Here is a 16,549-nt window from a genome sequence, read left to right on the forward strand (position 1 = left end):
GATAGAAGCTGTTTGGATATTGTGGCGGGTGTGTGTGTGTTAATGAAAAAGCAGAATTTGGATTTTCAAAGCCCTAGATCCTTACTGCTCCATTTATTTAATGGAGGATGGGAACTGGGCATGCTGCAAAGCATTGTCGCAATTTCTGGATCTTCATGAACCCAGTAGAGGTTCCAGGAAAAACCTTTGCCATCTGTTTAGCAAAAAATTATCTCTGGAACTTGTCTTGTTGCCTTCAAGCTATTTTTATTTATTTATTTTTTAATAAATTATATGGCTGCCCAACTCACTCTCAGTGACTCCGGGCAGCTTACAAAGATGACACATTTGATAATGTATCAAGATAACACGATCAGAGGAAATAGTTATAATAAAAAGTGAGTTTTTATACATAATTATTCTCAACTAACTGTCTTTGGTCTCATGACTTTGTAATGTAGCTACCCATTGTGATGAGAATGTACACTGATAGTTGCTATTCCTGCCTTGAATTGCTGTTTTCCTTTATAAATCTGGCACTTAGATGAGTGAGACCAAATTAATTCTAAATAACTTTATGCCATATTTGTTTCCCCTCTTTTTACTACTTTCGTGTTTTTGTTTTGTAGGTCAACTATCTTAGGAAAGACCTGAAGACAATAATCTATAAATATACTAGAAGAAACTAAGTCAGCAAAACTACTTTGCACTATGGATTCCAAAGATGCCTATTTGGGATTTAGAATATTTTATTCTTTATTTTTGTGTGCGTTTGGGGGCTCTCTAACGCAATTAACTGGATTCATCAGAAAGACTCAAGTGAGTAGTCTTTTTACTGCACACAGTGTTGCTACAGCCAATATGGAACCTTATAGTGACAAGCCAGTCGAGATTTGATCTTGGCTTTATCAGAACCAAGTCCTTATTGCTATTTAAACTTGACTTTCTAAAAGAAAAAGCAAGAAAAGTCATGGTGCTGCAATCCAAAACAGTCTCCACGGATGAGTACAGGGTTTGTATCTCAGAAGCAGGGTGAATCTGATAATAACTCAAAGAGAACTGTGAAAAGTAGATGTTGCCAATTACATTATGCTACTACATATTTTTCCTCCACAATCCTCAGCCTCAATGAAGAATATTCCAACATCAGGAAATAAATGACTAATAGAAAACCATATTAAAATAACCCACGTATGCTACTTTTTTAATATTGAAAGTTTCGAGCTGTTGAAGATGTGTTATGTCTCCTTCCGTTTGGAGTCCGAATCATCTTTGATCTTCATAGGGAACTCCTAAGCTCTTCAGATGACTTCTCATGTGACCCTTATGATATAAAGCATGTAGCATATTCTCTAGTTCTGTTGACTGTTGAGATGCGACAGTCTTTAAAGAATCTTGCATCGTTAACAGAAAGGAAATCTGTTAAGGACTGCAACAGTTGCTTTCACCTACTTATTTTCTCTTTATCAGAGAAAAGAAATATTTTGGAAAAGATAATCATGTGATAGTAGGGCTCTTATCTCTAGTGTGTCTTACGGTCTATGAATTGTTGCACTGAAATTATCAATACCACGTTCCTAAGATGGGTCCCTTATTTTATGGTTCCTCTGTGTAGGCGATGGCCACTGCCTCCCAGCTATGGCATTCTTTCTCGAATTCCTGACTTCAAGATGCATTTAGGGCTACAGATTTGGGAGCTACAGGGAAAGTTGACTAATGGGGAATGAACAATTGGGCAGTGGGAGGGCAAGCAATGGTTGCAAATTATACTCAAATAGCCTTTTTATAAGTAACAGGAGTAAAACAAATCCATAGCTTACTGCTTACTGTGTAGAATTGCAGTAAAGTGAAAATCTTCATTTTAATAACTGGGACGTTTTCATAATAAAATTGTATCAGAAAGACTCATAATTCAGATTCTGACATTTGCAAGTAATATCCAGCACAGCGTGGGCTTGGCTTGAGAATTACAGGTAGCTGATGCCACATATATAGATGAGACTCATGCCAATGTACATATTTTATGCATCATTTAAATGTATTCCAAGATTCAACCAGTTCCAACATAGGACATTGGCACAGTGACCAATAGGTGGAATTTAGAGAGTTCACTCCTGCCTTCCATCATATGCAAGAGTTTGGCATGCTGGTCAAAATCTCAACTGGTATTACATGAACAGTAAAGCAGTCATTAGGCACTGGAAAGGTTTGAACCTTAATTTGCTTCTGAATATGTCTGTATTGAAATTCTATCATATTCCTTCTGGGTATTGTCACAAGGAGCCTTTTTGTTTCTTTTAGTAAAGCAATCTTAGGTTCTAGAATATAACTTTAAGTTATTTATCTGCACAAGCCTTCTTGACAACCTATTTGTTTCCATCACATCTACTTCACTGTGTGCTGATATATAATGCTGGCACAGAAATGTTTAATACCAGTCTAAATGAATGATTTTTCATTAAAAAAATATATGTTGATCTGACCCTAGTTAGATATTTGTGGCCTATGACAGATTAAGAAAGAATTTTGTGCATGCGCACATTTTCCTCAGGCAACCAATCAGTGAATATATAAATATAGCTACTGTGTATGATCAATTCTAAACTTGTGTCAAATTCAACAGTTTATGCACCTACTATGTCAGAATATAGTAGCTATTTCATGTAGCTATTGCAAAAGACCTACAGTATTTGAATTATCTAGATCATGGGTGTCAAACTTGCCACATCATGTTGCCAACACGTGACTTTTTGCAACTTTTTCCATTTCCCGGAGCTGGGGTAGGCGTGGCCTACGCATGACACACCTGAACCATGGGCCACCAGTTTGACACCCTGATATAGATGTATTCAGACCGCTTCAGTAACCATCTCAGCATCTGAATAGGAAGCAAAATAAATTTATTTCTCTATTTGTTAGCTCTTTTCTGTAGTAAATTTTGAAAAATGGAGGAATGCCACAAAAATATAGTGAGGTAGATGTCTCAGATTTTAAACAGGAAAAAAAGAGCATCTAAGTTGTGAGAATGTTCAGTCTGATGGAACTAGAATAGATAGGAAAAATGGTTAGAAATATGTCTAAAAATACTGTATGTAGAAAGAAACATAGAATGTCAAAAATAAATCCAGAATTGTTTCTTTTGGATTGGGCTACTGGCTGAATAGATATTGAAAAAAGTACAAAAACAGTATGCCTTAATTTCAGCAAAGCATCTGATAAATATTTTGTGGCAAAATGTCTTAATTGTGTTTTTGCTGGCAGTGACGTTCATAGATGAATTCACAGTTGTAGAATCAATGAGTTCTTATCAATTATTCATTAAATCAAGGAAACATTTGAATGAGGTGCCATAGTAGAAGCGTATACTTCAACCATTGATCCATCTTAGATGCAGAGAAATCTTTTTTCCAGATGATCCATAATATGAATAACTGTTACCTCATAGCAGTAACCCATTCAAAATGCTATTGATGGAAGGCTGAGTAAGATCATATAAATTGCAGCATAACACAGTGCAAATGTCTGCCTTCAGGTGTGCTCAAATTCAGAACACTAATGTATGGTAGACAACATCTGGTTTAACAGTGGTACATGAGGTTTCCAGATTATAACAAATGTGAAAAAGCTACAAAACAGTGCCATGAACATTAATAGAACCATAATATTTAGGAACAAGAATAAATACTTCCTTATTTGGGACTAATCAGATTTGTCTGGTCCTGTATATGTTTTTGAATAAGAATTAAGAAAGATGAGACAAACACGAGAAAGATGAGATGGGTACTTTTCAAATACCAGACGGTCTGATGTAGAAAACAAGACAATGTTGCTTCGCTTCTTATCCAGAAGACAGGATTAATCTAATGGGCTTATGTTAGGGAAGATGAATGTTGACTGAATGGTAGGAAGAAGATGAAAGAGCCATTTTATAATGGTTTAATGATAATTCACTGTTCTGCATGAGAAAATTTGCAAAGCAAATTGTAACTTAGAAGTGCAAAATGCCTAATTAAATCCCAAAACAATGATAATACAAATCTTAAAAACATAATAAACATAACAAAAAATGTGGAGGAGGAGGCAATATTCTGGCTGCCTTTGAACTAAGCCCAGAAGCCCATCTGGAAGATATTCTTATGCAGGATTTCCTGCATTTACAAAGGGTTGAATTACTAAATATCCCACAGTTGATACTAATGGGATTATCCCATTAGATTATTAATAATAATCTACTAAAAGATGACTTAGATTTAATAGACCAAATACGTAGTGATGTTTTCTTTTGCTGAAGAGAACACAGCTTTTTCTCCTTAAATGCTACTAAATAAATCCAAGGATTATATTAATTCACCTTTGTCTGAAAGTAACTCTAACTGTAGCCAGATTTTAACAATTGACATATTTGACTTCCTGAGATCATGGTGATCAAATGTATTTCTACTTATTTAAGTAAGAGTGATAAAATAATATATGCATATTAGAATGCTGAGATTGATTTCTCAGCTAGTATCGGTTGCAAATATTTCATTATTTGTATTTGCAAAGTGTGATTTGGCTAGGTATAAAAAACAAAGCAAATCTGTATTTCAGATACATAATATGAATACATTGTACACACTCTTTCAGAAAGCATAAAACCCAATTTATTGAATGAATAGTACACACTAGGTTTCACAGGAGGAAAATATTCCAAATAATTCACCTATATTTCATCAGAAACTATTATAAATGGATTCAGCTCTGCATACTGAAAATTGCTAAGCTTATGAAAGAATCCTCAGTCCTCTGCCGAAACTGAGCCTCTGGTCTGACCTTATACAATGAGCAAGGCAGTCATTTTAAACTGAGTTATGGACATACTGAATGCATTTTTTAAAAATGCAGCCTGCCTAAGATTGGAAATGCAATTTGTTATCCATTTAATAGGAAAAGGCAGTATTTCTTTCAGCTGTAGTTCTGGAATCATATTCACATCATTACAGAAATTTAGAATCTTGAGATGAATGTAATTACTTCAATTCCATTTAAAACGTTTCAGAATGAGATAATCCAAAACCTAAGCAACAGTCAAATACATTCGAATCGGTGCTGCTTTCACTAAAAGTATAGTAAGAATCAATTATGGCAATGAATAACTTTCATGAACCACTACGGAATGAGAACAGTCTGCTTCTCAAACAGGTGAGGAATGAACTGCACGATCAAAACAAAGCTTTCATTTATCTAACTATTATTATAGTAGCTAATTTTAATAACTAGCACCAGTCACTAAAATGTGACCGTAAATGTGACTCCCTGTAAAATACCTGATGTTTTTTAGATTTAAAACTTGATGTGATGCCAGTTTTCATTTAATAAAATAATTACTGAATCCCACCTACAATAACCATACAGCGTATTGTATGTGTAAATACCAAACCATAATTGGTGCTATGGAAATGCCTAGCACTCTTCTTATCTCCTACCCTGCTTAAAAAATTACTGGTCCTATTCAATTCTCCTTGAATGAAAATTCTACGAAGGAAGAGGGATTAATGATATACGGGTAGTCCTCAATTTATAACCATTTGTTTAGTGACTGTTTGAAGTTACAAGGCACTGAAAAAGTGATTTATGACCAGTTTTATCTATGACCATTGCAGCATCCTCATGGTCACATGATCAAAATTCAGGCGCTTGGCAACTATTTTGCTTAGCAGTGGAAATGTTTGGCTGGATTATGGTTGCAAGTAGAGAGGACTACCTGTAACTCTGCCAGGCTTGACTTCCTTTGCCAGGCTCATAGCTTTCAATATGTCACACACAATGGTTTGCAAAGCAGAGCTCCCCAAATTCTGCAGGATTCTCAACAAGAGAGGCCTGAAAGGCCTATGAAGCGGTATATAAGTCTACTGCTATTGCTATTGCTAAGAGAATCCCAGGTGTCATATATGAAGAGAAAACTGCATTATCTTCAATGGTAAAGCTTATTCTGAGTCAGCCTACATTCCTGGGGACATTATGGACACATTGAGCTTATATTATTAATTCAGCTGAAAGCAACATGTAAAGTATTACCTACAGCAGTGTGAGATCAATTTGGTACTGATAATACTAGTGGTAGACCAAAACAGGAGAAAAATAAATTATTTTATACTGCATTTCAGCAACACCTGTTAAACATTTTAAGGGTTGTATTATTTTGGCAAGAGTCCTAAAGGTTGCTTAACAGTGCTTTTCATTTTTTATTGTTAAAATGCTTTTTAAAAAAAATAAACTGTTTAGCAATGTTTAGATACATGCATGTTACAAGAAACTACTATTGAAAATTAAACCCAAAAGTCTCATGATTAGATGTAAGCATGATTATCTATTAATTAATGGAACTATAGATATCTCGAGAGGGGGGGAGAGGGAGCCCTCAAATGGAAATTATGTCGCAAAGACCTTTAAAAAACAAGACAACACTATGCCAAGCAGTATTATCCATATTCAAACTACAATCTGTTTCCAAACTGTGTTAAGTCCAAATAATGTGCAGCATTCCCCCATTCCAACCAAGCCTTGAAATTTGTAAAAAAGCAGATCTTCCTACTGTGACTTAGATTTCAAGTCACACTGGAATGTATGTATCACTGAGAGCATAGAATTCTATTGCTGATCTCAATTCTTACTCTTATTTGGTCACTCTGGCAATCAAATGTTAAGGTTACTTGAAAATAAAGAACATTATGGCTTTGTGATGTTACCTATCTTTATAAAAAGATAATGATGATGTGCTTGCCACACTTTTCATTAATATTTCAAAACAATGTGGTCATAAGTAAATGATAGCTGTTAGTAATGAAAAATCCCATTATTCATGTTTCATGTTATCAAACCCTTCAGTCAGTCATAAAAGCTAATTTACCTATGTACAGAATTTATACAACAAATTTAATTTATACTGTGTTTTAACAGTGTGCCTGAACTGTTTATGGTTTCTACATTTTGTAATGTGAGTGTAAAATTAAAAATATTGATATGGGGTTAGCCCAGACTTGGAATGTTTTTAATATGTATATATCCATTGTGTGAAGGGTTTTAGATATGTTGTATACTTACGGTGACCATACTTTTTTGGAAAAAAATAAAGGACAAACCTGAAAATGGAGCAAGTCTGAAAGAGGTTCATATTTTTTTTAAAAAAAAAATGTTTGTTTTTAACTTTATTTTACAAAGAAAAGTTCAAGAACAAAACCAAGAAAACCATTTAAAAACAGTTATTTTAATAAAATTATCTAAAACCAAGGAGCATATGTTAATTTATTTTTAAAATACAATTCAATTTCCAAATTTTTCACATGTATGTGAAAAAAGAACAAAACAGAGCCTTTCAAAAACAAATCTAGATAACAGCTTTCGGGGGGGGGGAGGACTGTCCTCTATAATAAAGGACACATGGTCACTGCATGTATATCAGAAGGTTGGGTTATACCGAGAGCCGAGGTGGCGCAGTGGTTAGAGTGCTGTACTGCAGCCACTTCAGCTGACTGTTATCTGCATTTCAGCGGTTCAAATCTCACCGGCTCAAGGTTGACTCAGCCTTCCATCCTTCCGAGGTGGGTGAAATGAGGACCCAGACTGTGGGGGCGATATGCTGACTCTGTAAAACGCTTAGAGAGGGCTGAAAGCCCTATGAAGCGGTATATAAGTCTAACTGCTATTGCTATTGCTACCTATGTTAGAAGAAAAACCTTGGATATTTTTCTTTCTACAAAACATGCTGTAGCTAAACCCTCTCATGCAATCTACAAGGAAAACAGAGAAACAAAGTTAAAAAGCAGAAGCAGCAGAAGTGAAGCAACATAAAACGTCAACTTAGCTGTATGAGTTGATCCACAGATGGTTACTTACTTCCAAGTGGTGGGCACAACCAGGGAATTGACCTCCCATCTCTCTTTACAGGTCATTTAACAACTACTTGTTTAGTGACCACAGTGACCATTCAAACTTACAACAGCGCTGAAGGAGTAGCTATTGCAGTATGCCAAGTTCTCATGATTGTGATTTGCACCAGTTTAGTATAGTGGTTAAGATAATGACCTAGAAGCCAGGTGAGTCACTCTCTCTTACCCCAACCCAACTCACAGAGTTATTGTGGAGAAAACAGGAGGAGAAAGGAATAGTAGGTATGTTCGCCAGCTTGAGCTACATATAAAGTAATAAAAGTGAGATTAAAAACTTCGAAAAAAATTGTAGCTTCCCACAAGCAACATCAGTGGGGAAGCAGTAAGAAAGTCAGAAGTCAGCATCCTGTGAGGTCCTCGCTTAACAACTTATGCAATCCTCATTTAACCATGACAACCATGATTGCCAGAAATACCATCGGTAAGTGGTACAGTCAATTTATCAATTTATGACCACATTTATGACCACATTGCTTAATGCAGTTTCTGACCGAAATTAGTGTCATTAAACAAGGACCTCCTGTAGATGTATGCAATGCGTGTGATACACATCACAAAGGCAGATCTTTTATAACCAGTCATTATGAAACCAGCGAGCATCACTCTGAAATCTTTGATTGCACTGCAAATGTAATGAAGACTCTTAGTGGTCAGATTATTCCAGAGCTGAGGAGCTACTATTGAAAGGGAAGTTCTGGAGGGGACACGTGCTGAATCCTCACTTGTGAGACATTTGGAGCGAGGCTTCTACTAGTGATCTTATAGCTTGAATAGCAGTATACAAGAAGAGATGCTACTTCAAACGAAGTTTTTTTTTAAAGACTGTATGGTTGTATTTTGACCTGATGTGAAAATAGGTTCCACCACAAAACCACGATGCCCTTATCCGCGCCGACATAAGTGCTGAGGCAAATCCGCGGCGTCCGAAGCGCTAAGAAAAAAACGACCCTACCGCCGCGACAACAGCGCGGTGACAGAAGGGCGTTCTACATGCTTCGTTCTTTGCCTCCAAAGGTAGCCCTCCTCCTCCAGCTGACAGCGGCAGCGGGCACGGGGCAAAGTGGGCTGCCCAGCAGCAGCAGCCCGCGGGAAGGGTCCAGCTCAGCCACGGGGGGCAGCAGGAAGCGGAGGAGGATGCGGCAGCGGCGGCGGCTGAGGCTCTCCCGGGCCGGCGAAGCGGGCTTGCCCGGCGGAGGCAGGCTGCCCTTTTTTTCCTCAACAACATCTCCTTGGACGGGCGGCCTCCACCGCCGGCGCCTCCCCCGGAGGAAGAGGCAGGGCGGGCGGCGGCGGCGGCTGAGGCTCTCCCGGGGCCGGCGAAGCGGGCTTGCCCGGTGGCGGCGGCCGCCCATCCAAGGAGATGTTGTTGAGGAAGAAGAGGGCAGCCTGCCTCTGCCGGGCAAGCCCGCTTCGCCGTCCCGGGAGAGCCTCCGCCGCCGCCAGCATCGGCAGCCCTGCTCAGCCCCCCCGCGGGCTTCCTGCTGCCCCCCGTGGCTGTGCAGCCCGCTTTACCCCGTGCCCGCTGCCGCTGTCAGCTGGAGGAGGAGGGCTACCTTTGGAGGCAAAGAACGCCCTTGTGTCGCCGCGCTGTTGTCCCCGCGGTGATGACACGCGGTGATGACTTCGCGACTTTAGCGACGCAATTTAATCTCCGCTATTTTGCGTAGCGCGGTTTTGTCGTGCCACGGTGAAAATAGAGGCTGTGAAGAAGATAAGATCCTACAATATAACCATGTTACCAGATGGGACTGGCCTGTTACACCCACACTGGCAGGGGTGGCATGCTGCATGTCCCATCAATCAAGGAATTTCAGCTGGCAGGGTCCAGGAGAAGGGCCTTCTCTGCTGTGACTCCTGCCCTTTGTTTATTTGTTTGTTTGTTTGTTTATTGGATTTATATGCCACCCTTCTCCCAAAGGACTCAGAGCGGCGTACAACATAAAAAAGGAAAAACACATATTAAAAAAGTTTAAAAGGAAATTAAATAAAGTATCCAAAAACAAATCCAATTAATATTAACAATAAAATTTTAAAAATTAGATTAAAATTAACAATTAAATCAATCATTTATTTTATTCTTTTCAGGCCAGGCCGGCTTGCTGGAAAAGCCAACTTTTTAGGGTGCGTCGGAAGGACTGGAGGTTGGGGATTATGCAAAGCTCTGAGGGCAGCTCATTCCAGAGGGAAGGCGCTCCTACAGAGAAGGCTCTCCCCCTGGGGAGAGACACTGTCTGGCCAATGGCACCCTGAGGAGGCCAACTCTGTGGGATCGCACTGGATAGTGGGAGGCTACTGGTGGCAGTCTGTCTGTTTGAGCTGCACCAGTTTAGAAGAGAGGAACATCTTATTCCTGGACCTGATCCCATCCTTCTGATCTTCCGTAAGGGCCTGAAGACTTGGCTCTGGCACAAGACTTAGGGCCCCAATGGGGAAGCACACCGGCCATAGTTGATGAATTAAGAGGTAATCCCACCTCCCCACCCCATCCCACCCACCCCCATGCATCCTACTCCCTCCTTCGCCATCTTTTAATTATAATTCTATTGTTAATTTTCCTTTTTATCATCTTAGGGATATTTACCATACAGTTTTAATGCTTTTAATACTGTAAGCCACCCAAAATAGCTTCAAAATGAGATAGGTAGCAAATGTATTTTATAAATAACTATAACGCCCATAAAGGCACAGGATTGAAAGAGCCTTGGAGTCAATCTGAACCAACTCCTGCCGTATGCAGGAATCCCATAAATCAGTGATGGCTAAGCTTTTTCTAAAGGTGTGCCAAAACTGTGTGCGTGCGTGCCCACCCACCTGCACATGTGTGAGCAACCCCACCTGCGCATGCACAAGCAACACCCAACTGCGTATGCGCAAGTGACCCCCGCATTAGGGGGGATTTTCGCCCTCCCCAGGCTCTGGAGGCTTTCCTGAAGCCTGGGGAGGGTGAAAACATGCCGGCCGGCTGAGTTTTGGCCTTCTGGAGGGCTGGGAGAGTTTGTTTTTATCCTTCCTAGGCTTCAGGAAAGCCCCCAGAGCCTAGGGAAGGTGAAAAACAGGCCCAATGGGCCAACCGGAAGTTCATTTCCAAGGGCCTCTATATCAGCAAATATGGCTCTGTGTGCCACCTGTGGTACACGTGCCATAGGTTTGCCATTATGTACAAGGTACCCAACAAATGGCCACCCAGATTCATTTATTTCCAGTGAAAGAAAGTCCACTACTCTCTGGGCAGTGTGCTCTATTGTTTCATATCTGCTCTCAGATTTTATTTACCAAGGAAATAATATTTAAAAATAATATCAATGCAGGAGATACATCTTTATAATTAAACTGCATTGCTTTATCACAACCACCTATCAAAGTATTCAAAGTCTTACAGAATGTCAATACCACTATTGCCACCTGCTGATCAGAAAAATATATACATTTAAACTGTGATAACATTACCATCATTTTATCATCTATATGTCACTAATAGGTTTATGTCTGTAACATTTAACTGGGCGAAACAGTATATCATAGGGCAAAATATTTTGAAACAATGTACCTCAAATAGTCTAACTTACATAATGTGTTCAAACTCTGGGACCCATAATTCCCTTGGAATTGAAATTCGGATAAAACAATTTATGACATAATACAAAGTCTTATTATAATAAGATTTAATATAATTCAAAGTAACATGAAACTTTTACCAGTGGATCTATTGTTATATATTACAATATTATTACAAACCATTAACAGGAAAGACCAAATCATGAAAGAATTTTGAATTTGAATTTGAATTTATTATATTTCTATGCCGCCCTTTTCCCAGAAGGGACTCAGGGCGGCTCACAACCCAAGTCGGGGGGGGGGGGGAATAGGGGATACAAATAGGGGGGAAAAAGACATAGACAAACAATACCACAATTTAAAAAACAACTCAACAGGCACACCATTCGAGCGGCGACAGGAACTCATCAGCCCCAGGCCTGTCGGAACAGCCAGGTTTTAAGGGCTTTGCGGAAAGCCTGGAGGGTGGTGAGGGTCCGAATCTCCACGGGGAGCTCGTTCCAGAGGGCCGGAGCAGCCACAGAGAAGGCCCTCCTCCGGGTGGTCGCCAGTCGGCATTGGCCAGTGGATGGAATTCGGAGGAGGCCTAATCTGTGGGATCTAATCGGTCTATTGGAGGTAATTGGCAGCAGGCGGTCTCTCAAGTACCCAGGTCCAATACCATGAAGGGCTTTATAAGTGAAAGGAACAGCATACCTTCATATTTTCTTAACGTGCCAGCAAACGAAAAATCAACAATCCAAGCTTTCTGATGCAAAATGTATGCTGTCTAATAAATGCAGAATAAAGTATTTTATTAAAACTTAATTCAACCAAGTCCAGAGGAATATGGGAAGATAATAAATTCCCATTCATAGTTACAAAATAAGACTGGAGTGTAAAAATTAAACCAAAATATTAACCTGAACTGCTCATTACAGTATATAAAATGGTTTGATTTGCTGTTTAATTAAACACTCTGTGAAATGAAAGGGCACATGCCAGGGAGAATATACATTTGTCCTTCTCTGGGCATTTGCCTCAATATCAAGATCAGGTCATGTTTTGATGAAGGAGAATGTACTTGATTTGAAGGGATAATAAATACTGTGATAGATGCCACCCAAAAAAAATTATCTTGGATTTCCAGGCACTTTTTTAAAGGACGAGACAGATTTGGGAAGCAGATGATATAAAGCCCAAGCCTGCGTATACAGTCAATCAGTTTATGGATTATGGCAGAAAAATGTGCTTACGTTACTTGGAATTCTATGACCTAAATTTAGTCATGTGGTTTTGAAACCCTTAATATCTTGAGGCTTCCTATGGTCTGTAAGTAGTCTATTCCATACTTATTATCATACACTTATGCTGGGCTACCACCTCAAATAAGGGTGGGGTCATTTTCAAAACTTACTCCACTCTGTCTGAACCACTGTTTGTCCACATATAGTTGGAAGCCAATTTGGTAAGGCTCTAGTATGGTCTTGTGGGATCTAGATGTGGACATATTCAGAGCTGGATCACTATCCAAGCAAGACAGGAGGAAAATCCCACAACATGATATTTCAGGGTTAGACATATGCCCAGGACTTGAATGCTTATCTGAATTAGATATTAATACATTTAAAATAAATTATTTATGTACTACAGTGGTGCATTAACTTAAAGCTTTACATGTTCAGCACTTTACTGGCATGCCTGCAAGGCTTAGAAAAATACCCATAATTATTAAAAGCAACAAAAATAAAATCCTGGAAACTTAACATTAAAACCCAAAGATATTCAAAGGATAAGAAACCATGTCTTAGCTCTTTCCCAAATTGTAAAAAGAAAATGATTTGCTTCACTTTCAGTCGTAATTTGTTGTCTAACATGTTCTCTCTTCAGAAAATGCAAAATTAGTCTTCAATGCATCTGAGGCAGAATGCACAATTTGTACTTCCCTAATGACTTGTTGAAAGAAATGTCCTTCTGGGTTCAGCTCCAAGTGGGGAAGAAGACACTGGAGACATGGAGGCTGCTTGGAAAGATGGTTTATTGTTGGACAGGGCCACATGGCTTGAGCCCTGAACAGAAAAAGTGATCACATGCTTCAGTGTTGGTGGAGAAGAAGAGAAGGGCTTGCTAGGTTTTTTATACCCTGTTTAGTCCCACCTCTCTGTTTCCTGTTCCTGTGTAAGAAATGTATTCTGATTGGTTGTCAGACTCCCATGGGGTCATACAGGGGCTACTCTCTAGGCTGTGTTTTGAATCCAGGTATGGATGAGCTCTCAGATGCCATGTGCTCAGCTGAGTAAATTTCCAACATTATCATGCCTTTACTCCCATCCCCCCTGGGGCTGCAGTGGAGAAGTCTTTATTATGTAAAGTGGACTAGCCTGGCCCATTAACAGTGGGGATGGGCAGGAAGCTACAGGTAACTATTCTGTCTTTTAAAACATGTTTCTTTCTCCTCACATCCAGAGAAATATTCTGCCTTTTCAATATTTCCTAGGATATTTCATTTTTCTGGGAGAGGGCTGGATGATAACTTCCCACAGACAGTAGAGTGAACTGTAAGGCAGGAAGCAGTCATATACATATATAGTTTGGGATTAAGCTGTTTTTAAAGCTTGCTGTTCCTTCCTGGCTATAGTGGATTGGATTCAGAAGGTACTCAGTGCAACTACTTCAATAAAAGAATAACGAAGGATCTTAAAGACATACCACTTACCACTTGTGCTGCCACATTCAGGGCCACCTACAATTGCTGGACTGACTTCAAGGACTGACCCATAATGAATGTATTTAAATAATCTAGTTTTGAGACAACCAAAATATAACTAACCAGTCAGGGTTCTGTCCCCCACCTAAGAATGCATCTGGTCGATCAGCTAAAGCTAATATAAGGCACTATTTGTGTTTTACTGTTTTACTCTAGTAGTTAATGCTTTTTTTTTCTCAACCTTTTCATATATATGAAATCAATAACACTATTTTTTAAAGATGGGATATAATATTTGGAAGTTCTTGTATGGTGCCTTGAGAGATTTTGGGATGTTTCCTCAACAGAGGAAGCTGATTCCTGAATCCTGGCTGATTGCTGTCATGGTTGAAATGTGAAATACCAGATATGCCTCTGAGAGCATCTGTCTTTTATTCCCAAAGAAGAAAATGTATTGCAACAATCCAGTTTAACCAGTCGAAGGTCCTTCCATGGCAAGGATGTCACTTCTGGGGCCTCCCTCCTTCCCTCCAGGACAAAAAATAGAAAAGATATAACCAACTCCATATATCATCAAAGATATAACCGATTCCATAAGGAAATTCAGAAACAATCTGTATGAAGCCATTGAAGTCTGAACCACACTTTTTACATGGTTTCAATGTGAATTTTAATGTCTCTCAAGATCAAAAGCTACAGAATTTCCAGCATCCCTTCCAAGATCAATTATTGCATCAGCGATTCTGCTGGCACACAAGCCAGATCCACCTTCATCTGAGCATTCAGAAAAAACAAAATTCTTTTAATTTCTTGGCCTTGTTTTATTTTTCTCAATAAAATGGGAACGATATTTTGGAGATTACTTTAAAGAACTCCATGTTTTACCCTAACAGAAAATCTGCTTCTGCATAGCTCTCCTTTCTTTACCCTTATTTTCTATAAAGTTAAAAGAATGCTTTTAAGTAAAGTACTGTGGCTCCTATGCAGAAAGTACGTTATGGCATGCTACCCGTCCACATGCCTCCGCGTTTTCATTCCACAAGAGGACTCTGCAAGGTCTTTTAAAAAGCCCCTTTCCCAGTTACGCTGGTGGCAAAGCGGCATCCATCTTTCCAGCAACCCTGGAAATAATCACACGTACAGATATTTTATTTCACAGCTACACTCAACAGAGCGATGTCGTCACCTCCCCCTGAACACAACAAAAACATCAACCCAAACACGCGCCACAGAGAACTATTTGTGGCAAGGCACAAAAATTAACCAATCGCTGTTTCCGACGTCATAATCTCCGTAGCCACCCCCCCTCTTCGGGCAATATGTGGGCGGAGCCTCCGTTTCTACAGCGCCCTGCTCTGGAGTAGTCAGAGGACGTGGACCGCGGAGGGAAAGACGCGCGTTTTTCTTTTTCTCTTAAAATGTAAACTTTGGAGAGATAAATTATTGTACGTTGAGCTCGCCGGTTTTTTTTAGGTTTGGCTCTGAGGGAAAGCAGTGTTCTTCTGAAGCAACAGCGAGAGCTATAATGCACGATAGTTTACTTCGGATTCCAGGCTGTCTTGAGAACTTTTTAACATCGCTCTTAGAGTAGCCTAGTTTTACAGAGTAACAGAGTTGGAAGGGACCTTGTAGGTCATCTAGTCCAACCCTCCCGCTCAAGCAGGAGACGCCACGCCATTTCTTTTGCCAATTTAAAAGCAATCAATTAAACTCTCAACCTAATACTTCTTTGTAATCCAGGTTCCTCTGTGGTGTGGAGTGAGGATTACATCTTCATCTAAAATGCTTCTAGGGATTCCAGTACAGTACAAGGAAGGGCGGGGGCTCTGAAGGCCACTGGCTTGCGACTGCCTCGCAGTGGATATCAATCAGAATAGAGCTGGAAGGGACCTTGGAGGTCTTCTAGTCCAACCCCCTCCCCCTTCTCAAGCAGGAGACCCTATACCATTTCAGACAGGTGGTTGTCCAAGTGGATACTTAGGAACGATTTATTATGGTTTTTTTTTAAATAAATGGAATCTTGTTGCTATCTTTAAGCCGTTCTTAAGGTGACAAGTTAGACGCGCAGCTCTATGGAAGACCGCGCTGCTGCCCCCGACCCACTTTTTGCCCCCGATTCCACGGAGAATGCCGGTGGTCCTTTATCTTGGCTGCAGAAGCACTGATGTAAACACCCAATTCAAGATCCCGGGAGAAATAGATTTAGAAACGCCTGAAGGAGCACAACGCGTGTTCGCCGCCTCCTGGAATAATTATTTATAAAAATAAAAGGCGGAATATAAAGAAATATTTCAACGGCGAATTCTTGGAGGTCGAAATCACAAGAGGCCAAGTTTGGATACCCTCGGTGTAGACACAATTCCACCCGGACCCACGCTCATTTTCTGCCTTTCTTCCCTCC

The 16,549-nt window shown here is 39.8% G+C and overlaps 1 protein-coding gene across 1 annotated transcript in view; it reads left to right on the top strand.

Moving 5' to 3' along the window:
• Positions 1-4,928, top strand: part of RASGEF1C (RasGEF domain family member 1C) — a 108,484-nt gene extending 103,556 nt beyond the window's left edge. Inside the window, exon 14 of the mRNA XM_087709491.1 lies at positions 609-4,928. Coding sequence (XP_087565617.1) covers positions 609-633 — 25 coding nt within the window. The 3' untranslated portion in view covers positions 634-4,928. The remainder of the gene's footprint in view (positions 1-608) is intronic.
• The last annotated feature ends 11,621 nt before the right edge of the window (positions 4,929-16,549 follow it).

The sequence above is a fragment of the Thamnophis sirtalis genome, unplaced genomic scaffold (genome assembly GCF_051295495.1).
Source record: "Thamnophis sirtalis isolate CommonGarterSnake01/CBP01778 unplaced genomic scaffold, rThaSir2_p1.2 scaffold_3, whole genome shotgun sequence".
Taxonomy (NCBI): domain Eukaryota; kingdom Metazoa; phylum Chordata; class Lepidosauria; order Squamata; family Natricidae; genus Thamnophis; species Thamnophis sirtalis.